Consider the following 25,045-nt stretch of genomic DNA (forward strand, 5'->3'; position numbering starts at 1 on the left):
CTGTCACAGAAGACACTGAATACAAAGAAAATTACTTCCCAAAATAATTTATGGCTACGTACTCTGCCTATTTTGCACAAGATTTAGAAAAAGAGATGTGTTAAGCCAGTGCTGAGTAATCTAGACAGCCCATCTCAGGTTTGCTCCAGCAGCCTGCTAATCCCCTCTCTGTCCCTCCTTCTACCTTCCCTGCACAGTTTTTGGTATTTAGACACCTTTGATCCATCTGTTATTCCATTCTGTTTGACTCCTGGAGTCTCATGCCTTTCTGTGAGACTGTCTTTGCTGTTCCCACCTCAGATTCCTTTCAGTCCTGCTGCTTCTTTCTCTACTGTAGATCCCCATCATTTTCCTTCCTGATGTGCCTCCTTTTCCCTGTGGTCTTGGGCAGCAACTTCTACTGTTGGATTCTAGGCTTGAGCCCTCTCTTTTTTGCTTTCCATCTCAGGTGGGCTGGCACAAATTTTCAGGTGGAGTGCGGGGAGAAAATAACACAATACTGTGGTGAAATCTTCAGCATACTGTACAAATACCAGTTTGCAATTTATACTCTCTATGGGGAATCACTGGAAATTCTGACATAGTGTCATTTTTCTTGTAGATGTGCACCTTAGCCATAACTGTACATATTTCATGCATCTTGTTGCCTTTCAAAATGTCATGTTGTGTTTAACTGCATTGATAAAAGCTCTGCATCAAATAAATTGCACAAATATTCTGGTCTATTTGACAGCACAGACAAGCCCTTCTGTATAGTTCATGTTTGGCTTCCTTATTTAAGGGTGATTGATGTACTAAGAACAATTTTCAAAGGTGAATACAAAACCAGCAAGAAAATTTCTAGGCAGTGAAAACTACATGATGACATGACTGAGCAAATTCAGTGTAGAAGGGAAAATTATGGAGTGGTGAAAAATTATAGTCCTATTAATATATTCCTGAATGTTATTAAGAGGTTAAAGATCAATCCTGAAGGGCAGAATAAGATGTAGAGCACTTGTGCTGCAACAAGGGAGAGTAAAAAGAGTAAGGCAAATGTATTTACAGTGGAAGGCTTCGGTAATGAAACAGGATGCAAACAAAAAATGTGTAATTAATGTCTGTGGAGGAAGTCAGGCCTAAACTAGATCATGTCTTTTGAGGGAGTAACTATATAATTTAATGATGCTTCCTAGAAAGCAGATGAGAATCAGTAAAGCATGTTAAATTGCTGTCAGCTCCCTCCTCCATCTTGTGTGATTCAGTGCATTTGATTTTAAAGGGAAATTGTGCTTCAAAATATGGAAACATATGACTCTGGCTTTCCTTTAAGAACTGAGCACCCAGTTCTAAAAGAGAAGAATATGTTCTCTAGCATGTGGGCTGCCCAGAACTTTACTGGTCTCTAGCCTTCTTGAGTCAAAACCCTTGTAGTAATTCTATTGTTGTTGTTTGTGTTTCTTCTATTTAGGCTTGTAAATACTACAGTTCCCACTGGCATGTTGTGAACTACAAATATGAATCCTATTCAGAAGACTTTCGACACTTACCACAGTAAGAACTCACATAAGTTCCCTTTTCTTATTATTTTTTCCTCATTAGGCTTGTGTTATTTGCTAAGCTTTGTCCGTATTTGCACTTTCCTTTGTCTTCTAAGCTGTGCTTAGTTTACCATATTTTTAGTGCCTTGCATTTTTAAAAAGGGGAAGCAAAGGTCTTTCAGAAAAGTTCAAGACTCTGCAGAATTCCCTGGTATCAACAAACTCCATTAGTGCTGATTCAAATCCTTACAAGTGTATTTGCCTTTTTAAAGCACAGTTGATACAGGAGAGGTGGCTTTTCGTTTTCCTTAATAATGCATAAATGTCACTCTCCTTTCACTGGGGTTCATTCTCCTTTTACTTACCCTGTGGAACAGAGAGTAGGATTGCAGTGCTTTGTGGCCTCATTGTACAGGAGAGCTGGGTGCACTGATGGTACAAGGCTCTGGAGGTGTGCCAGTGTCAGGGTAAGGGGCATCTTGCCTGTGCTTGGAGGCACGTGCACATGATAATCACTGGAAAAGTGCTGGGAGGAGCAGGAACAAGTTCCTTGACTTGAGTGAAAAGAAATGAAGAATCTGGTGTTCCTACATGCATGAGTTTCTACCCATACTCTTGTTTCTGGAAGGTTTGTGTCCTGCCCCTGAGGAAGGTTTTAGAGAGTAGTTACCAAAATCACCAAGTGCCAGAATGAGCTGTTTTACTGCCTCCTTTCATGGAGTTGAAGTCATTAAAATTACAATACTGGATGAAGAAGGTTTTTACCTGCACAGAAGACAGGAATGAATAAGTGCTCCAAGCTTGGATTGGATGGAAACTAGTACTATCTTCATTGCTTCAGGAACTGAAAAAAACTCATAAAATTGAGTCTTATGGCCCAGTTAGATGCTGTGTTCAGAGGGTTTTGTACTGCAAACCTTCCTTTAGACCTGCATTTGCTCTTGTAAGTTGGTATTTTTATAAGCAGCATACATGGTAGTACAAAAAGCCATTAAGAGCAATTTTGCTAATCAGAGATTATAAACACACCCTTTCTTAAGTACCCTGCCTGCTGATTGGTTTAGAAAATTAATGCATTTAGTGCTCAAGAAAAATGGTTGTAGCACAGCAGTTTTCCATTTAACCTTAAATGTCTTTGCTCTTATGAAATATGCATGGGGCAGATGTGGGTACATTACTATGCACATAAGTACATTTTAGCTGATTACATACATCCCCTTCTACAAAGGATGTTTTAGTGTGGTGCTTAATGGGATCTGCTTTCCATGGCTTCATGCTCCAGGGGTACCAGGGTGTCTTACATCTTACTTTTTCCCCCTCCTAGCACATTGTACTGAGGATGATACTGACACAAGATCTTGTGTCCCATAGGGAAGGTCTGGGTGCCACACTTGATATTTCAGATGCAAAGTTATAAGCAGGGGTAGTCTACATTTCGTTTGCTGGAAACTGCCATGGCTTTTGAGCTTAACATACCTTTAACAGATCTGGTTTGAGATCCACCTCATTTCATATTGTTTCCAGCCTCCTCTACCTTGATTTGCACATGCATGTTACAAAATTTGGTGTTTTAGACTAAACCTTTTCAAGAAAAATAAAGAGATGTGATATGTCCTGGTCATTATACTGTATCTCACTGTTGATAGTTCTGGATCTTTTTACCACTTTTTACTGGTTTTTGTTCGATTTGAAGAAACCTGCTGTCATACTTCCAGAAATCTGAACGTATTCTTGTATCAGTCCCTTTATAGGAAGTCATTGTGTGGGCAAACACTGGATGAGTGTTAAGTGTTTAGCTTTACATTGTGGGAAAGGAATATCATTCACAATACCAGTTATAACTGTGCCTAAAGTAATTCCCTTCACTTAGGGTGTGCTGAACTTCCCTGTGGGCTCTTCCATGCAGAAACAAGCATATTGGCAGTCAGCAGCTTTCAGCAGTGCTGAAGGACTTTACGCTTGGGTGTGCTTGAGGCCGTGCTGTGCTGGGTCACACAGTTGTGCAACACCTCCAGTAATGGCTGCATGGTGTAGCAGATTTTTGTCAGAGTTGCTCCTTCTGAATGCTGACCCTTTCTGATTGGAAAGCAGCTGCTGTGGGGTGCTGAGCACCCAGAGCAGGCAGTGAGTGCTCACCATGCCCACTGCAGCACTGCTGTGGCACCAGGACAGAGCTCAGCGCCTTGTGCATGACAGGATCAAAATATTTAGCAATTGGCTTTGGTTTTTCTCTGAGCGTGTTCCTCCTTGGAGGTTTTTCTCAGCTTTTTCTAAGCCCTTAAATTCATCTCTGTGAGCTCTCACTACCTCTTTTACACCATGTTTTATGCTTCGTGCTGGTGTGTTCTTGCTTCTTGAGCAAGTGGACAGGCGGGAAAAGATTAGGGATTGTTTAGTGTGTGCTGTGCTGACTGCCTGGGAACAGAAGGAGTCATTAGCAAATTTTTGCTGCTGTTTATAGGAAACCTGGAACAGTTGATAGATATTTCAGGTCTGGTGCCTCTTTTTTGTAAAAGGTGGGATTTGGCTTGAGATTTTTGGTTTGGAGTCCTTTCAGATGGGAGTGTTTGTGTAAGAATTTTTATCAGCTGCCCTTGGTTGCATTGGAAAACCTGCAATGGTTTTCCATCACAAGTATTCTGACTATTAAAGCTTTACAGGTGTCAAAAATGCTAGTAGATTGTAAATGTTGTTTTATTCAAAACGTTGATCAGTTTTTTGCAGTAAATAAACTGCAAAACCGGAACGAACCAAAGAGGGAATGAAACACTCTTGTGTTCTCTGTGTGCACTTGTGGTGGCATGGGCACATCATGGGAACACTGGTTTTGAAATGGGGAAAATGAAGAGGAGATAGGTGTTGCCCATTACTCTGATCTTCCTTATCTGTAATTTATGTATGACTGAATAAAAAATGAAAAGGGTCAAAGTTATCTTTTTCTTTTTTTTTTTTTTAATTCTGGAAAAATCAGTCTTCCTAATAAATAATAGCTTTTAGCATGAAAACTTTTTTAGGTTTTCATATCACAACTGAAGGTTTTCAATATGAGATTTGTAATCTTTAGGAATTTGAAAACAGTACTGGAATTTTTCAGGGCACTGAAAAATCTGGGTTTTTCCATTTAAAAATACCCTTGAATTTTTATTGTGTGTATTTGGCTGTAACTTACTGTTTAATTCTGCAATATGAGAAGTACTCTGGGCCTAAATACCATTATTTATGTGCTTGAAATTAAGCAAATGCTTAAGTGCTTTGCTTTTTCATATTCATTTGTGGGTTTGAGTATACAGTATAACGAAATTAAATGGCATCACATCAAAAAGACACCTGTGTATTTTGAAAAATTGCTTGAAGGCTGTGCTCATCATATTGAATAGAAAAATAAATCTTGAAATCATGAAGTGATGTAGAAGCTTTAGGATAAAAGTTCTAATGTTCTTGGATAACAAATCTATTGAAGAACTCAGTCTCCTTACTTTGCCAACATTGAATGGGATGTCTCTTTGGAAATTTTTTTGGGTTTGTTGCCCGTTGTGGTGGAAGAGCTGCAGAGAAAACAAGAATTGCTATTTTATTATTTGTATAGAATTGCTACATCTTCAGAGTCTTGGGGGGGGGGGAAAGATATATGTGGCTTAGGAAAAAAGTATTTTAAAAGTGTCGTGATTTTAACGGAGACAATAAGATCACAGCAAAAGGTGTACTGACATTGCAGTGGGGGCTCAGTATGGCTACCTCCCTGAAATAGTAGGTACTTTATTTCGTTTTAAGAAATAAATAAATACATTTTTCCCTCTCCCAGAAGTGAATGTAGACCAGAGAAACTGCCATCACATTCCTTTGAAATCGATCATGAAGATGTGGATAAGGATGAAGTATGTATTCTGGTTTTGGCATGGGTTGTTTTTTTTTCTACTGGGAAAGTTATTTATTGCTTTAATATCAAATAAAGGATGATAATGGAGCATCATTATCGTATATAAAATATTTCATATTTTATATAGCTCTGAAATTAGTGGAACAGCTTTGTCTCATGTCCTCCAATGTATGGGAGGGCTATTAATAATGTCTTATTTTAAAAGGAATGAAAGGATGAGTATTTGTTATTAAGCAGATATTCACACATTACAGTTTTTGTCTTGGAATTCAGAAAACAAGTCTGTGCAATTTTAACCTTGTCTTCCATATAGGACACAACATCCCACTCATCTTCTAAAGGTGGTGGTGGTGGAGGAGGAGGAGGATTAGCAGCAGGAGTTTACAAGTCTGGATGGCTTTATAAAGGGAATTTCAACAGCACTGTCAACAATAGCATTACTGTTCGGGTAAGGAAACAACAAAATTCTTTCTTTATTCCCTTTGGATTTATTTTCCCCACAGAGGCACACTTTTTTGCCATTGTCACTTAGCTGTTTATATCTCAGGTTTGATTACATTGCTTTAAATGATAATAAAGTAATATTTCATTTGTCTGCAGAATAGTGATTGAAGTGCAGTCAGGAGTTACCTGTTATCTAAACCCTGTGAATAAAGTATCAATGAAAATAATTTACATTACAACAATTTTCATGCTTCTTCTTCCCCACCACTGCAGTCATTCAAAAAGCGCTACTTCCAGCTGACACAGTTGTCGGATAACTCATATATTATGAATTTTTATAAAGATGAAAAAATATCAAAGGAGCCAAAGGGATGTATTTTTTTGGATTCTTGTACAGGAGTCGTACAGGTAAGTTCCAGTTTATTTCATTTTGGGTGTAGGAGGCATTTAAAAAGGCGAGTGGAAGAACACGTTCATTAGCAGAATAAATGGTCTCATTAGTAGTTTCAGGAAGTGAAAGCACCAATGGTTTTGCTCTTTAATTTGGTGCAGATGCTCATACTAACAAGTTACAAAAAAGCACAGCTGAATTATGGTAGCACACACTCTTTGTCCATGGTGAACATGAGAAAAAAATATCGTGAAATGTTTGGGAGGGGTTTCACTGAAATTATTTTCTGAGATATTAGATTTTACCTCATGCTTACTAAAAGCATGCTTGCTTGTTGTGTGGTAAGGAGATTCAGGTTACAAAGCATTGCCTGTTGGGCAAGTGTGAAATTTATCTTGTACCCTGAGCCTCCTTGAAGATCACCACTTTTGGAGATGATAGAGTCTTAATGGCATCAGATAGGACAGAACCTTATTGTTTGTTATGCAGAAATATCTAAATCAATCCTTTTTTCCTATTGTTACCCTTAGACTGTGTTCTTAGCTTTTTTCTCCCATCTTGTTCTTCCTTTCCTCTCATTCTAATAATATATTTCTCTTTTTCTTTTGTTTCATTCTAAACAAGATGTTACCTTGAATGGTATGTGACTATTGACTGTTCTAGCCCAATGTGTCAGTGAATAAGGAAATGCCTTTTATTTAATCCATACTTCACAATTTAACCAGTAAAGATTGGTAACGGTGCTAGGCAGGCTGATTTGAGGGTTGCTTTGAAAGAAACCTTTCAGGTAACACAAGGGAAGACCCCTGATAAACAAGAAGTTTTCTTGGTTATGATGTCCCTCCTTTACCTCTAAACCCCTTGGAGCAAGAAAAGTGATCAGTTCCCAGTGATTCACCCTGGGAACAAGTATTTGCTGACAGTCCCCAGCTCTGTGGGCAGTGGCCATTATCCCAGTGCTGCTCAGAAGGGTGTTTCTTTTTCCAAACAGGGGTAGGAGAGGATGGAGATAAGCATGTAGGACATTGATGTTTGCCAGTGTCAGTCCAATGGCTTGAGAGACCCTCACAGGTAGCCTGGAAGTGTAGCAGAAGCCATGGAGGTGATTCTTACAGAGAAATCCTGGTCTGAAATTGCTGCTTCCTTCTGCCTGCAGCAGGGGCTTTCTTGTAAGCTGGGTCTCAGCAGAGCTCCAGTTCAGCCCATTAGGGTGTTGTTATGCACATAATTTAATGCTACCCCAGAGGGTGCCCTTTCTGCTGTGTTGTTTCTCATGACATTCCAGGATAGCAGAAATGGCTTGACTGCAAGATTTCTGCCCTTTTTGACTAACTTCTGACAAAAAAAAAAACTCAAGAAACCTTTGAAAACCTCCTCCCCCAGAACCTTTGACAGCTGCTTTCTAAATCTACAGTGTTCCTCCAGATTGTCCCACACTGGTTGAACGTGGGTTCTCCTCTTGCCTGCCTCCAGATATAAGTTTCTGTGATAGTTTTTGATTGAAATTTAGTATGGGACTCACAAATGTGAGCTGTCTTCACTAGCAAGAAGTTAGAGTCTTAGCCAAGGGTGTACTAAGGCTGTCAAAGTCTATGATGGACTTGGAATCATAGGGCTGAAAAACAAAACCTGGCTTAGAGTTGCCATAAACAGGGAGACCAGAGAATGTGGAGAAAGAGTTGGGTAAAACTGAATTTTTAGTGAAAAATTGTGGTATGTACTTTGTGATTTAATGAGTTTTAATACTACTGTAAATTATTTTAAGTCTCTGTGAATGACTTTGAGCTCCTGTTTGATTGAGATAGAATATCAGAATTGTAGTAAATATCCCAGAGAAATCATCTCCAGATAAAATACACATTGCTTCCAAAACAATTCGTTAGTTTGGAAGAATGGCCCTGCAGGCATTAGACTTAGCCCAATGTTTCATTTATAGCTCATTCATAGTCTCTTTGTTGAATCTTGTATTATTTCCTTCTGGAAGAAATTTTTGAACTTGAAATTAATTGTTGAAGATTAGAATTCAAGGTACATATACCATGTGGAAGAAGTTTTATAGAGGAGCAAACTGAGAAATGGTACCTTGGGTTCTTTTTTTCCTGTTAACTGATCAGGAAGGTAAGATAGTTGGCCTTAGATTTGAAACAAAGACTTTGCTGTAGATCTCATCTGCTTGCCAGAAGTCTGAAGTGCAGATGGAAAAGTGGATATTGAAGTTTTCCTGCCCTGCCTGATGTTTTTAAGGTTCAACATGCAAGATATATTGCTGTGTTAGATAATGTCTGATAGTCTTTCAGTACCTGATTTAAAGATCTTGGCCATGTCATAAGGGAAAATATATAAAATAGGAAAAAAATCCATTAATTTTAAATGTTTTTGTCTTATCTGAAGTAAAATTGAAACAGAGTATTCTTCTTCATAGATTGTGCATAAACTGGTGTACATAATTAACTTCACAAGTAATCTGGCTTTAAAAGTTTTAAATGGCCATTACCTAAGATTCTTGACATGGTTTTGTTTAACTTCTAGCTCTTGGTCAAGCCCTTATATAATTTTATATATGTGTAACAGGTTTTAGTGAAGTTTTAGTCCTTGTTTTACATTAGCTTGAAAGTATGATTGGAGGAAAGGGGTAATTTCAGGTTCAGGATAAATACTGAACACCCAAGAACCAATTGCTACAAAACCCAAGCCTATTCTTACTCTGCATTGATGAATTAAAATTTATAACCCTGAAAGAATATTCACCTCCATAAAGTACTTGAGAGGAAATTTCCTATCAAGAGAATTTCCAGTAGCAGAACTAAAAGCTCGCACATGTGCACACACATACACATAGACAATCCCAAGTCAGTTTGAAAAGCCAAGATTTGTCTGACCCCATTGACCCAAGTAGCTCCAGAAGAAGTTGTTCAGTCTTAAGTGATTCCTGATCTGGGTCATGACATGTAATATAAGAACTGGAGCAAGTGATTAGCAACAGATTGGGTAGGAATCTTCTAAATCATCTCAGCTGCTGGAAAAAAATGTTCATGGAACTTGCTTCTAAGTGTCCTGGGTTGTCATCCTCCTCTGCTAATCAGTATCAGATTTTGCCTCTGTTCCTCTTAAATCAGAGTATCACTATCATCTCACCATCTGGCTTAGAAACCTCTTAATAACTTGTTCATATAGAAGTGTGCAGAAAAATACTTACAGTATGCAGAACTACGGGAGACCACTGTGATGTTATTTGAGACTGTTAAGGAAGAAAAAATTGAGTGAAATGACCAGTTATGGGGTGGATGATTTTTTTTTTCATTTGTCAGCATCACTCCAAGGTTAAATCTGTCAACAAAGTGACGGCAATCTTCTGGAATATTGGAATCAAAATAGTGGCACTGATGTCCATCATCAATCAGCTTTAAAAGTTCAGTGAAACAATGGGGGATGGAATGCATTACTGTTCTCTCAGATATAAGCAAGGAGGAGAGAAAATTGATGCAACTGCTTCCTTAAGACTAAGAGATATGTACCTCAATAATTGGGTAAATGTGAGAAATGAAGCACATTATGTTAGATCCCATCACTTTATTTAATTTTATTGAGCTGTTTCAGTAGCTAAGTACCTGTTAATTCTTATGACAGAAATGTATAGACTTATCATCTCCTGGAAGTAAAATCTGGTGACAGAGGACAGCTCTCAGGACTCAATCTATTCCTAGTATACTGGGCATTTGTTCTTATTTTGTGCTTGAAAAGGATAGCATTGCAATGACTGCCCAGCACTATACCTCACCTTTGCCTTTTGTAAAAAATACTTGAAATCCCCTAAGTTGTTTTTTAAAATCCCTCTAAGGCAAAAGTAGATGTGGGAAGTACCCATTGTAATAGTTACTGTGCAGGGATTTGTCCTGTTGCAATCTTCTGGAAAGTCCTGTTCCCACTCTCCCCCAAATATTTATATGTCTTAGCAATACTTTGATTTATCTTTTTGGGTGTCTGATGCGCTGGTCAAGTGTAAGAGGCTTGGTTTTTTTTAAAGCTGTTCTCTCCAGACCACTCCAACTCGTGTAGCAGTGCTGCATTTTGTGACCAGAGGTTTTTTATTGTTCCACATGGGAGGTATTCCCTTCTGAGCTATTGTCCATCTTAGATTTCTGTGGCTAAATATAGGACATAGGTTTGGTCACAGAAGCTCTTAAATGCACAAATTGACAGAAATGTGTGTTAATATTGCACTATTTAAATTTTCTTTAAAGCCACTGAAGTTTGCTTATATGTCATTTTTAAGGAGCGGCCATATACAAGTCCATCTTATGGATGCCTTTTTCAGTACCTTTTTGTATTAGTTCTAGTGGGTTTTTTTATTTTCCTTTTGTTCCAACAGAATAACAGACTTAGGAAACATGCCTTTGAGTTGAAAATGAATGACCTCACATACTTTGTGCTGGCAGCTGAAAATGAGCAGGATATGGATGACTGGATTTTTACTCTCAACAAAATCCTGCAAATAAATCCAGAGGGAACCATTCAGGAGAGGAAGAGTGCAGATCTCACTGATCTGAGACTTGGTAAGAGTGAAAAATCTCTTGTATTGTCGGGCTTTTTTTAAACAAGTGAAAAAAGTGGAACCTTCATATGAGCATTTAATCATTTTAACTGCCTGAGTCTGTAATGGATTCTGTACCTATTGATTCCTGACGAAGCAGCACCAGTCTTGGCAATCCCTGAACAATTTCAGCTAACTCCCCTCAGATCATGTTCAAACGGCTGGAGGGGAGGTAATGCTGTTCCCACAAAGTCAGCAGGAGCAGCGTGGCTCCACTTTGCATATGCAGCTCTTTTTTAAATTTAGTCCTCTCTGTCAGTGATCTTGCTGGTACTTTGTGTTTTACTGTCCTGGAATTCTGAAGACTTAAATTTTTTTAAGTTTTGTGCCAGAGTGTGGTTTGATCAATTCTTTTTCCAACATTATGATTTCTTTAAAAATCTGGAGCTAATAATTAAAAAAAAAAAAAAAAAAAAAAAAAACCAGAAAAACAGCTGTGGTATATGGCTCTTTCTCTGAAAGCTTATTGACTTTTGCTTCTTGCTTTTTTGAGCTTGCATATTATGCACTGTGGAGGAAAGAACTGGATGCTCTGTTATACTGCAGTCTTCATGTGACAGTAACTCATTCCTCCACATAATAAATCCACATACAGTTTGGATGAACTCCAGCTGAAATTCTAAGGCTGAAAATACTTGAAACCTTAATACAGATGTAAAATGCATGTGCTCTGAGCTGAGTCAAAGCTTTGCATCCATATGCATCTGAATCTTAGAGATGTTCAGAGCTAATTGAACTCTTTAGCCTGATGTTTATAGTAAGTTCTAATTTTGGAAGGACAGGATACTCATATAGACAAAGATGTTTTTAGAACTTGGAGGCACAAGAGACTTGCACTTCAGAATCAGAGGAGTACTTTTGAGAATCTGATTCATAAGGAATATTAATAAAACAGGAAGAAATATGTGCATAAGGGGTCAATAACACAGGCTAACAGAAAACAGAAGTCTCTACTGATAAAAAAGCTGATAACAAACAACAGGAATGTGCTGTTGAGTTAACTTGTCAAAAGACATGAGGCTTTCTTGGCAAGAAGAGCCCTAAGTGACTGTAGTGACTTCTTTCACATGGGGCTGAATCACCACGTGAGAGCAGAGCACTCCCTGGTGAGCTGGCTAAAGCACAGGGCTTGTGTTCAGTGCTGTTCTCTGCATCCATAGGTTTGCAACTCATGGAGTCCCAACTGCACCCCTCCCTTTCCCAGAGAGAGGGTAAGGTCCTGCCTGCCTCACTGAACACTCCCTTGACTGGGAATCCAAAATCTTTGGTTGCCGTAAACCCTTGGTATTACATCAGAAGGGACTGAGAGGAAAAGGTGTCTTTGTCATGGGTGTGAATATTTGTCATGGGTGAATGTGTTGGATGTTTCACTGAGTAGTCAGGCCTGTTGTTTGGAAGCTTAAATATAGACTAAGATACAGTGAGCAGCAGTGAGAGATGAGGTTAAGGAGGACAGAGCATCACTTCCATTTGGAGAGATGATGAGTCTGAAGGGAATAAAAATAAATTACATGTGTAATATGTAATATGTGTTTTTATCTTTTAAACCCTTTGGTAATAGCAAGAATAATAAAACCATTTTGTGTTTATTTTTCCTTCTCTTCAAGACCCTGCAGAAGTTCCGGTGAATTATGATTGCTCTCAAGAAGAGGCAGATTCTTCAGAGAGCACCTTGCACCCAGACTTCGCAAAAGTAATGGCTGTTACACTTTTCTTTACAAGTCTAGTGGAAAGAACTTCCTAGGTGAAAGATGCCTGCCAATACCTGATCATTAATATTCTGAAAGGTTGAAAAATATAGCACAGTCTATTACAATGGTTAGAGACACAGCAAGTGACAGGAATAATCTTCTTTCTGAGCACCTCATCTTTTTGTTTAAGTGAGAAAATCTCCACCAGATTCAAAGAGTAGGTGCTCCACAGTGTGCTTTGATTTAGACCTGTGAAGTCAGTAAGGATCTGGTCCCCTCAGTTATGTGTGAAATATTTGCTCATCTGAGCTGCATTTCAGTAGGAGCTGGCCCTTGGAGAGCCAAAATTTCCTCTGTGACTGGCAGGGAAGTGAGCTCTGAACTGCTCATGGCCTTCTGTAATTTCATTGAAAGATGCATGTTCTACCAGGGGAGGCATTTTGTCCTCTAGAGCTCATAAACTGCTTCATGTGGATGAGATAATTGTGTGTGGTGCTAAGAAGCTTTTTAATGAAAAGCTAGATTGGAAATGCTTCACTGCTTTCTCTTGAACAAATGTACAATCTGTTTGTAGCCTTCTGCCAGTGAGCTGCTGTAGATGCTGCCTACAGAGCCAAACACTGTCTGAGGATGTTACACAGATTTGAACTGAAAGCTGTCTATGTAACTGAGGACAGAATTTTACTGTAGGTCATATTCATATATGTGAAGTGGTCACCTAGAATGTGAAAAAGAAAAAAAAATCAAATCACCAAACAAAATAAAAACGAAACAACCAACCAAATTAAATGTATCTGAGTTTATGTATTAAGGGCAACAGAAGTGTCTATCATCCTGTCTGTGGGTAGATTCTTTCTAATGGTTTAGTTGATGCAGATATCTCAGAGGTGTCTTGCAGATATCTCAAAGACCACTGATGCCTGCAAGGCTATAGGAGATGGTCAGCTTGTTTTCTGATGCTCTTTTTGCCCTTTATATGGATAACTCCTGTTCCCCCACCCTGGCTCTACAGGCCTGGCTGCAGCAGTGTTCTGGGGCCTTTCCCTAGTCCATGCAGATAAACATCCTGATCCCATCTCTAACTAAACCAGGCCACCAGAGCCATCCAGTGCTGCTTCTGCAGGTCAGGCCATGGGCAGTGCCTGTTAGGAAGTGAGCACAGAGCTCTTGGTCCTGCTGGGCTGCTGCTGCTTGCTACTTAATGTGTACTGGCATTATCATGATGTTGTGGGAGACATGGAACACTGAACAAGAGAATATCCTGTGCCATGTCAGCTAAGGGTTGTACTCAGTCCTAGGCAACCAGAAAAGATGAACACTCTTTTAATATTTCAGAGATAATTAAAAAAAAAAAAGTTAGAGAAAATCAAAGTGCAAAGAAAGACTGAAGGAATTGAACAATTGAAATATCCCAAGGGATCCTTAAGGGGAAAGGAATGTGTAGGGCTTACTTTACATGTTGGATAAATGAGCTTAACTAGCAAGGAAAAAGGTTTTTGCAGTTTGACATAAGAATAAACTTTTAGAATGTAGGGCAGGAAAGCACCAGGTGGCTTCAGAAGGTGAAGTTGGTTTTGGCAGAGAGCTTGCTATTAACTTAAGCATGTGTCTATCAGAAAGGAAATGGGTATGTCTGATCCTGCCTGTGGGGGAGGACTGCCAGCCTTCCCTTTGGGAGACACTGCAGTCTGTGTGCCTGCTCAGCCTGTGAGGCATTTGCTGCTCCCCTTTCTGCCCTCCCCTGGCACAGGTGCTTTTCTGTGGGGCTGGGTTGTTGGGGCTTTATTCCCTTCAGCTTGGGAATCTCTACACTGATCTTGGTGCAGAGATCTGACATCTTCCTCAATGGACAGCATACGTGAACATACAGAAAATTGAATTACTTAGTTGGTCTATTTTGGGATTCCTTAGAGTGTGTCATGGCCTGGAAATCCCTGCTTCACAAACAAGGAGTGCTTGCAGGTACTTGGGGATAACTGCTGCAGAAGTGGGAAATGTTGTTATGAATGAAATATGGATCACTCATTTAGAAGTTTAACAGCTCTATGGATTTCTGTTCTTGTGCAGAAAACTAATTTATTATCTGTCACCACAGTACATCACAGAAACAGAAGAAACAGTGAAAGCCTCTCGAAATACAGAGCGACTAAACCTGTTCTCTTTGGATCCTGATATAGCAGTAAGCAATATTTAATTGTTCTTTTTTTTTTTAATTCTTAGATGTTTTAAAATACAGGTGACATGAGCTAACTGGGTTTGCTCAGCCAGCAGAGTGGGTTGCATTTCAGCAAGCAGCTGGGTATACCCGAGGCTCCAGCAGTGAAGAGGGAGAGGAGCTGTCTGTAGTCCACAGAGATTTCTGTGCAGACTCTACCCTTGGACTGCAGAATGCTTGAGCATGGCAGTGACCTCTGGAGGTCATCCAGTCCAGCTGAGCTAAGCTCTGAATTACTTTAAAACAAGCATTAAAGCTAAGTTTAACATTTAATGTCAGGATTCAAAGAAAGTAATTTCTTGCACTGAATGTGATTTAAATGGAAATTTTACTGTAGTTAAAAAGAAGGCCCAAGTAACATAGGGATCAGTGTATATTTAAACTTGAGCCTGATGTCAATCAACTATAAGACCTTTATTCAAAGTATTAAGCAAATTGAAATTGTGATGTGGTATGTAAGTAATGGGAAACGATGGAAATGCCTGGAATTTCATTCTAAAATGTGCTGTTAATAATCTGAAAATGTGAGGGTTTTTAATCTATATGAGGAAATTAAAAGCTAAAGTTTTAGAAACAGTAAGTAAACAAGAAAAAAAGTCTGTTCTAAAATTATAGGAAAATAATTTAAATTCCTAAATCTGCCTCTGACATTATATATGTCCTCAGGCAATCTTTTGGTTTGCTTCCTAATCTAAAAATTAGGAATAGTACTCATTTACTATAGTAATGTGAAGAGACCAACAGTGACATTTGATATTTTCAGGTCTTTCAGTGGTTGCAAAGACCTTTAATAAGCTTAGTTAGTTTTGGAATATGATACTTTTTCCTATGTATAACAAATTGCCCTGCTGATTTCAGGCATTGAATCCTCAGAAAAAGGAGTTTCCAGGGACAAACTCAGTGATAAAGCCATTTGAAGAAAAGCCTGCAAAGAGGATCCTGATTACCTGCAAATCCCTCAGTTTGAATCTCCAGGCCTGTGTTACTGAAAATGAAAATGATCCCTCAACCAATGTAAGCTTTTCTTATTTCTCTGTGATATTTTTTTTCTTTCTTTTTTTTGGTTGGTTTGTTGGTTGGGGTTTTTCTTTTCATGCATGTGTTAGTTTGGAGAGAGAAGTGAAAGGAAAGCTGTATCACACGTGCATACTGCTCCCTTTGCACTGAATAATAAAACTGATTAACTTTTCAATAGATATTTTGAAGCTGATTTATGTTGCAGACTTTTAGCTACAGTTCAGTGAAAGATTAAAAATGTTTCAAACCTTGAGGATTCTTAACAATTGCTATAAGAAGAACAAGTTTAAACTGCCAAGACCTATGTAGGGAGGCAATGGAATATCAGTTGCTGGTGACCTGAGGGTTTTTTGTTGTTTTTCAGGGAGAGACAAGGAACCAAGCAGATAAAGTTACAGGAGAGAAGACAAAATAGAAAGGACAAGATGTTTCATCTAGTGGAAAAATCTAGCTAAAACCATGACAACACAGAAAATTTTGCTTATTTTTACTGTAAAAAAAAAAAAAAAAAGGGGCTGGGAAAATTGAGATATAGATGTCAGTCTATAGCTTTTAGTTAGTTCTCCTCTGAAGCAGTAAAGGTGTGAGACATCAGTGTCCCAGAACTCCACTTTCATATATTACATATGAGGCATTGATTTTGTTTGCTGATTTGTTTGCTTTTCATCTGAAGATGACCTCTACAGTGAGTGCAAATTCAGCATGATGTAATCAATATCTTTTTTGGCAGACTGGAATAACTGTTTAAATAAAGCCATGATAACTGCACCAAGGGCGTGCAAAATTCACTGCAGAGGCTGAAAAAGCAAAGGACATTGTACCTGCTATGCCCTGCTCTTTATCTCCACAGTTTCAAGGTTCTGGTTTCTGGACAGCTCAGGTAGTGTTATTCTGAGGCTGATTTATTCTGTCAGAGCTGTGGATGCTCTTAGGAGGTTGCTTTCAGTCACAGGACTGAATTCCCTGGTACTCTGCCATAGGATAAATGGGACTATCAGAGTGGTTTGAATGCTCTTAGTTTCCCAGCAAAATGGAACATGTGTTTCCCACAGAATAATACACCCACGCTTTTGTGTTTGTACCAGTAAACATTTTCCATCCCCTTACATTTGTCATCTTTGTGTTGCATTTCTGACGATCCCTGGAAAGCCCACACTCGCTCTTCCCTCTTTTATAATGACTCTCAATCTACATTTTAAAAATCCTGCAGTGTGTTTTCTGGGGCTCTATTCAATTAGTTATCTATTTGGTTTTGATTCTTTGAGTTTCTAAGCTGACAATTCCTCTTCTAGCACCCTGTTAAGAAGCTTTCTTTAAAAGCCCATAAAATTGAATGGTTGGAAACTAATTTGGGGTCTCTGCAAACATTGTTTTTAATGTATCTCATAATTTGTAAATAATATTTGTTTACTTTCTTTTTTTCTACTTGCAGAAACCCATTAAAAGATAGCCTTTACCCCCATTCTCTCACTTATCACTGTATTATGTTTCTGGTATTTTCTGCAGGTAGAGCCTTTCTTTGTGAGCGTGGCACTGTATGATGTCAGGGATGGCAGGAAGATCTCTGCTGATTTTCATGTGGATTTGAACCACACTCTGGTTAGACAGATGATTTCAGGTTCCTCAAGTCCATTAGAAAATGGTGCAGTTGAAAATATTGACTCAAATGAAATGGAAGAACCACAGGTCAAAGGGTTCCCAGAAGAGTGGCTGAAATACCCCAAACAGGTATCCAAATGTGATTGCATGGCTTAGTGACTCGTGAGACTTATTTTAGTTTGGTAGTATTCTTTTTCATTGGAGAAGCTTTGCATGCCGTGTTCTTGTTTCCAAGAAAATTCTCTTTTGTGTGTCAGTTGTGTAGACCCACTTGCTTTCTGAGCTCCCTGTATAGACCATTTACAATCAGAACTGATAAAAGTTAGTGTCTCTTATTTAGAGAAAGCACACATATTTCCTGTGCTCTTTGGGTCCATTGGCTGACCTCTCCCAACCAGCCAAACAAAATCACAACTCAAAGCAGCACCTAGATGCTGCAATAATCTCAAAGTGCCTCCACAGTCTTGTTGTTGCCATAAGCTGTGGGCTGAAACAGCATGTGTTACCTTTTCTCCTTTCATTGCCCTGCAGAATGATGGACACAGGCCAGCTCTTAGGTGCTACCCAAGAGGAACAGTTCTGTTAGGCCATACTAACATGGTCACACTGCTTTTTGACTTGAGTCAGTCTGTTTGCCAAGGTGCTGCATGTGCACAAGCTGACTTCAGCACTAGCACAAAGATTTTCTTTTCCATCTGGCTGTGTTGGAATATGTAGAGATACTAATCCTTAATAATCCTTTCTAGATTTGGTTTGTTACTGTTTCCATCAGCAGAGAGCACTGGCAGTGTTTCCTTTCTCCTGTATCACTGTATACTTTTGAACTGTTCTCCCTTTTATCCACAGGCTCTTTTCTCCATAAGTAATCCTCACTCTGAGATTGTGCTGGTGGCAAAAATAGAAAAGGTGCTTACAGGAAACATTGCCAGCAGTGCCGAACCTTACATTAAGAATCCTGATTCTTTTAAGGTAATGTAACAGAAACATCCTTTCCTGCTCTGTAGGCTTCAGCCTGCTGAAGGCATTGCAAATCATGCTGACAAATCTCAGGTTGCTGAACAGGACAGGCTCCTGGGAGCCCCATGCTTCAGAAAGCAAATGTCCAAGTTCCACTGGCTGGATGAACAAAGCTCCATTTTGTCTGCAGCTTACAAATCCATCTGTGGTGCATTGTTGTGCTGGTTCTGCCTTAGTACAGGGATGTTCTGTTTCAGCAATGTTTTTAGAAATTATGAGCTATGGAACTTTGTACGGGAGCAAAGCTGGGCTAAGCATTTCTCTGTCTCTGAGAGCAGGCACTGCACCTGCATTGGGTAGTTACAGAAAACTGGAGTAACAACTTTAATGCAGCTCTGAATAAAGGAGTGGTGACAGGGTTTAATTTGTCAGCAGCATCATATTCATCTTGTGATATCTCTGCTGTCCACCCCGGAACCTTTTGTTATGAACAATATCAGGCCAAATTATTGTAGGGACACTGTAGCCTCTTCAGCTTGGATGTACTTTCTGCAGCATTTAAGATGTTAGAATGATACTGATGAAATAATTCACATTTCCTTTTTTGCAGTGTGCACAGAAAGTGTTAAAATCCAATAAACAGTTCTGCAGCAAGCTGGGGAAATACCGTATGCCATTTGCTTGGTCAGTGAGGTATGTATTCATTCCTTTCATTATTTTATAAGCATCTTATAGCTTATTTCCTTGGACTTCTATCCTTTTATTCTTTTCCAATTTTTCTGCCTGAAGCTAAGCAAAGCTTTCTCTCTGGTCCAGGACCCCAGAATATCATGCAGGCTTTTTGTTTCATTGCCCTATTTTTCTCACAGCTAAACGTCAGTTCCTTGCTCATTAAATGTTGCTGTGGTGGAATCTTTTCTTCAGGTATGTAGTGAAATTGCTAGGGAGCAGCAAAGGTAGCTGACAGAATATCAATTTATTGTGAGCTCCACCATTCATTGGGTGCTAAAAATGACTAAAGAGATTTCAAAGTCACTGTTCTCATAAGAATTTCCTGCAAAGATAATTGTGGACTGAAATAGAGTTGCAGTGGCCAACTAGAAAGTAGCTGCACAGGCACCTGTTCTTGAGGCTGTCTTCTTGTTTTGATGCCTGTCAAGTTTTAAGAAAGATCTAACCAAGGACTTGAAATGCTTTGGGGATCGTATGGAGGGATTATGGTTCAGGTACTCCTGCATTTTTCATGGCTAGTAGGTGATGGAGAACTTCTGTTTTCTCATTTGGCAGGTCAGTTGGGTTTTATTGCAGGTCAGTGCAGTGGCAGTAATGGATTTTTATTCTTTCTCTCTCTCCTCCTGTATAATTTTTGCTTGTCTCACCTCAAGACTGAGACACCCCTGTGCTTTTTGATCCCCTTTTACCAAATTTGGCTTTTTTTCCCATTTGTTCTCCCTTCAAGTTTTGATGTAATTGCTTTCTCTGTGCTCTCCCTTTTTTCTTTCTCAATCTTGTGTAATTTCTCCAACTTACTGCTGCCCTGGGCTGAGAGCTCCCTGATGGAGACCCTTCTGTGGCAGCTCTCCCTTCTTTCTGCCGTGAGTAGAGAAGGGAATATAAATTTCCATATTCCCTATAGAAAGGAAAGTTGTCAATTGCCAAGTGAAAACATTCCCCCTCCTCTGTGGCTTCTGTTCTCACAGTAGCAGGCCAGGTGGAGAGCTGCCTGAAGCTCTCAGAAGGGAGAAAGTAACAGCAAGTGCTGGGTGGAAAAGTTGTGTTGTGGCACTGCCGTGGTTAATGAGGAACAGCTCCATGTGTGTGCTTCTGGTGTGGAGCATGGGGCACCAGGAGGGCACAGTTCCCAGGACACCTGCAGGGGAAAAACTCCTGATTTTAGAATATGGTGCTTAGATGGCAAAGAAGAAAACATGGAGTGAGGTATGGCCATTTGAAGGGTTCATTTATATTTTATTTACATACTTTTTTGTCAATATCCAGTAAGAACAGGAGAGGTAAGTGAGTGCTCAGGAGGACAGATAATGTAGTTTGATCTGTCATCGCAAGCTCAAGGATACTCATAAATATTTGCTACTTCTGTGTAGCCAGAGGACCATTCATCAAAATCATAAAGAAGGGTTAATAGAGACACTTGTACCATGTAACTGTGCAGTGGCAGGAGGTGCAGGCTTGGCACCAGACTGACCTGAAGCTTCCTATTAACCCTGCCTGCCTGCCTGTGCTCTGTGGCAATACCATCAGGGATGTGTTCTGCAACTCAGCCCTTGCTGTAGTAGCTCTCTTTAAGTGGCATGGTGATTTTAACTAGTTCAGGGTCTGGCCAGGCACTCATGGGTATAAAGAAGGCTTAGAACATTCTTCCACAGCTTCAGCAAATCCTGACAGAAATAAAACACAGAAAGGTTTTCTTCTCATTTTGAAAGAATTTCAATTTTCTTGGATTCTCCAAGTGTCAATCTCTTGCCTTGTGGTGAGTAGGCAGGAGCAGGATTTGGGCTGTGCCTCTCTCCTCTGGTTCTCAGCTGCTGGGCTGTGTGTGCCACAGCTGTGCTGGGCTGTGTGTGCCACAGCTGTGCTGCCCAAGTGCATCCCACAGGGTGTGCCCCAGCCCAGAGCTGTGGCTGCGGCTCTGCCTAAGGGAAATCTCAACAGACATGAGTGAAGTTTTGCTGCTGCTGTCCCTGTGAGGCAGAGAGCCCCCTAAATACCTGCCAATCTAGGGTGCACTGAGAAAATTCAAATTCCACACTCATTTACATCTGCTTGTATGTTAACATTGCTCAGGTCTGACTTTGGTAAAAGCAAAGTATAAAATCTATTTCTGTTTTCACAGCTTGAAAATAGAAGTTTCCACATGAGGCTATCACACTACAGGGGGAAAGAAATGGTTTGGCTACAATAAATAGCAAAACCCTGGATTTGGAAATGTGTTTTCCAGTTAGTTCATTCTGGCATTAACCACACTCCTGTTTTTGTGTGGAAATTTCCCTCCTTAAAGCAGTTACAGATGGCCACAGTGTGATTTTTACGTATGCATTCAGCAAGCCAAACTCTTGACAGCTGAGTATTGCACATGTGACTGAAACTCTTAATTAGCTTGTGTGGCACCAGTTTGTTAGCATTGCTCAAAAGCATGACTCAGGGTTCTTCCCTGAGTTCCTGCTGGGAAATCTGGTGTCTGTGTGCTCTTGCAGGTATAATTACAGTAAGTGTTAGAATTACAGTGTGTCAGAATCTCATTTTCCTGCCAGAACTGCCAAAGTTTGCAAATATCTGCCTCAGCTACATATTGTAGATGTGGGGGGAAACTTCATTCACAGAGATTAGTTTTTACACTCTTACTCCTTCAAACCTTCTCCACCCTCGTAAACTTCATGTTTTAGTGCCTAATATATGAATCCTTCAGCAGCTTGTGCAGCTGCTGATTTCTTTAGTTCATCTGCTGTAGGTTGAGGTAGCCGAAGGCAATGAGACTGCACTGATTTCCTGTAGCTGCAGGTCTAACCCTAGAGGTGAGCAATTTTCCCTTAAATCATAAACCACTACTTCAAAAGTAACATTTTTCAAAGTTAAATTCTGAACAATGTGCAGGTTTTTGTGCTTTTCAAGTTTTTAGGATTGTGGACAATCAGCTAACAATGTCAGAAGAGCAGAATCATATAAACACTTAAGTACCGAGATGATGTTTCAGGTTTTTTTTGTATAATCTATTAACTTGCTCTCCCCTAAATTACCACTTTTAGAATCTCTTCAGGAGTTTAGTTCAGTGAAATTTTTCTGATTAAAATAACTCAGTAAATAGGTACCCAGAACTAAGGTACATTGTTAATGTGTTAGACAAATATTGGACTCCTGGAGTGTAGAAGTTTTTAAAGCATTTCCTTGTTTAGATGTGACCATTGTCATTCTCAGGTGCCTTTCAGTATGATCCCTGTGATAAAGGAGCACCCTTGTTCCACCTGCAAGGATATAGCAAAACGTGGGATTGCAGTTACTTGACTGTAGCTGTAACGCTTTCAATTGTTGCTCCTCTGGCAATTCTTCAGCTTTAATGAACCTGGGGAATGGAGACACCAGTACATTTGACCTGTGCATAAAGCATACCTTTTTAAGAAGGGTTATGTCGTTTTCCATGGACATCTAAACTACTCATGTGATTGTAAGAACTTTATATAAATGGAGTACTGTGTTTAAACTGGAGAGATAAAAATATTTCCCTATTTGTAGTGGTTTCATGCCTTTAATTTTGTCCTTATTTAGATAGGTGCATTATTTAGGCAGGGACATACTGCTGAACCAGTCCTAGAGGCAGAGCATGTGATAGCCAGGGAGCACTGATGCTCTGCAGCAGTGGTTGTAGGCAGGATGACTTTGTAAAGCCCTACTGACTCCAAACCAGAGGGGAGGAGTCGTGGAATCTTTTGGGTTTGAAGATACCTTGAGGATCATGGTGCTGTGTCCCTGAGCCTCCTGGAAGGCAGTGCTCACTACCACTGACCCAGAGTGAGCTGCTTCCAGCTTCATTTCCTTTTTCACTTGCATCTGCAGCCCTCCTTGGTGAGTGCCCCTACACCCTGCTGCACTGAGCAGGGGTTTGCTCGGTGTCAGAGCCTGCTCTGGAGTCAGTTAATAGTTTCCAGCAGAGCTGGGTTTGCTCAGCATCACACTGCAGAGCCCAGTGGCACAGTGGAAGTCACTCACCCAACGTTTTGGTCCTCTCTGTTAGTCTGGAGGAGGAAGCAGGGCTGAGTCAAAGAAATATCATTATGTCACCTATACTGTAATAATTATTAAATCTTTTCTCTTTCCTTTTTCTTTTTTCTGACAGCAGTTTAATAGGATTTGTAGAGTAAGTGGTGGCTGCCAGAATTGAGGTCTGGTTTCTCCCTAGCAAGCTTTTTGACATGGTGTGTTGGTGTGGACCTTATTCCCTCCAACAGCTGGAGGTAAAAATCTGATAGAAGAGAGTTGATCATTCTTGACAGTTGCAAAGAAATGAGATAGGGATGCTTCTCTCAGTTAATTAAGTGAAGATACAGTGCATTTATACTTATTCTTGGAATCCTCTTCCAAAGGTTTGCTCCATTATTTTGCATCTGGCAACAATTTGTCCTGGCATCAATTCTTCTTCTCACTGGCAGTGGAACAGAGAAGTAAATTAAGGAAGCAAGATTGGCCAAATGATTCACAGAACAGTACTTAGTGTCAAGAACATTTTACTTTTGTTAAGCAATGTTTTTTTCATACTACAGTTGAATCCAAGGTTCATTAATTTGGAGAGCTGTTACATTATCCGGTCCAGCCAGCGTGTGTGACCCTTGAGGATATGCAAAGGGCACTGCAATGTCTTAATTTAATCCTGCAAGTGTCAATGAGCAGGAATGGAAATGTCTGGACATGTTTTCCTGTGCACACAACAGCTGATATTTATTGTTCTCAGTTATAGATGGCTATCCTTCTTTTCCAGTTCATTAGGCACTTTGTAACTGGTTCATCAAAAATTTAGTTGGTGTTCCACAAACTTGTTTTGTGAGGGAATGCTAAGCCACAGTGAGTTGGTGTCTTGCTTCTGGAGGGCACAGGACAGATTTAATGTGCAGGCACATTTCATTGAGGTCTCTAACCTGGTTCTGTAAAAGCATGTGCTTCATTGTGGTAAGAGGTGGTGGTTGAGATTTGACAGCTAGCTATGATTTCCATTCTTTAGAATTATAATGATTTTCCTTGGATAATAACTTCTTGGATGAAATTATCTATGGATGAAATTACCTACTGATACATTGAATTCTTCGAGTTGATTTCTTGAAATAAGGACTCAATCTCTTTGTTGAAGGGAGGAGCCATGCCCGTGATGGGTGAGAGGCTCTTACTCAAACCAGGTCTGAGGTTTTTGCAGGACTGGAATGCACATGGAATAGACTAAAATTGCCTTTGTCCCACAAGCATAAAGCTTGGCAGGGCTCTCTTGGGTGAAAATTTGCAGAGGCCATGAATTTGTGCAAGAATCATATCACAACCTTGTTAAAAGATTGCATGACAATTTCATATGCTCAAATATATACATACATACATGTATATGGATGAGTGTTTATAAATATGTCATTTTTCTTTCTTTATAGGCCAGTGTTCAAAGATAATCAGGGAAATGTTGACAGAGACTCCCGATTCTCACCCTTATTCAGGCAAGAAAGTAATAAGATTTCCATGGAAGATTTGATTAAACTAATAGCAGAATACAGAAGGTAAGGAAAAGTTTCTAATTTGCTTTGAAGCTTTATAAAGCTGAGCAGAATAATTGTAGCTGGGTTTTTTTCTTCATTTAACACAGTGTGCCAAAGTGGCCCTGTTAAATTATATTACATTAGTGTTTTTCACATTAGCTTATTACCTGCCAAAGAGTGCTTGAGGTTGGACTTTCCAGGAAAATTGAAACGTCATTTGGCACATTAAAATAAATGTTATAACCTAAAAATATTGATTGCTTAAATCAGCTTTTATCGGGGGAGATGCAGGTGAAGTACCCAACATTATCTCAGGGAAAAAAAATAAAACAGAGTGACAGAGACAAAATCATTCTTTTGTGGGTTTCCCAACTCCTTGCTTTTGTTTGTTTGAGTCTCCGTGGCAAACTCAAGAATGGACATTGAAAGTAAAAACCTTCCCCAAGTGTTTTGCAGGCTGCAAATTTCTGAGGAGGTTTGGCTGGGTAGTTTCCATACAGGTAT

At 39.6% G+C, this 25,045-nt stretch overlaps 1 protein-coding gene across 3 annotated transcripts in view; it reads left to right on the forward strand.

Moving 5' to 3' along the window:
- Positions 1-25,045, forward strand: part of DOCK10 (dedicator of cytokinesis 10) — a 146,945-nt gene that overhangs the window by 70,364 nt on the left and 51,536 nt on the right. For 2 of the 3 annotated variants that reach the window (XM_053951675.1, XM_053951676.1), the window contains exons 1-10: positions 5,767-5,845; positions 6,115-6,249; positions 10,602-10,785; positions 12,431-12,516; positions 14,610-14,693; positions 15,588-15,743; positions 17,253-17,474; positions 18,192-18,314; positions 18,913-18,995; positions 24,440-24,562. In XM_053951675.1, the coding sequence (XP_053807650.1) occupies positions 6,169-6,249; positions 10,602-10,785; positions 12,431-12,516; positions 14,610-14,693; positions 15,588-15,743; positions 17,253-17,474; positions 18,192-18,314; positions 18,913-18,995; positions 24,440-24,562 (1,142 nt within the window). In that variant the 5' untranslated portion in view covers positions 5,767-5,845; positions 6,115-6,168. Of the gene's footprint in view, positions 1-1,450; positions 1,534-5,322; positions 5,396-5,710; positions 5,846-6,114; positions 6,250-10,601; positions 10,786-12,430; positions 12,517-14,609; positions 14,694-15,587; positions 15,744-17,252; positions 17,475-18,191; positions 18,315-18,912; positions 18,996-24,439; positions 24,563-25,045 lie in introns of those variants that run through there. The other variant, XM_053951677.1, reaches the window with a different exon arrangement.

The sequence above is a fragment of the Vidua chalybeata genome, chromosome 10 (genome assembly GCF_026979565.1).
Source record: "Vidua chalybeata isolate OUT-0048 chromosome 10, bVidCha1 merged haplotype, whole genome shotgun sequence".
NCBI classification, from domain to species: Eukaryota; Metazoa; Chordata; class Aves; order Passeriformes; family Viduidae; genus Vidua; species Vidua chalybeata.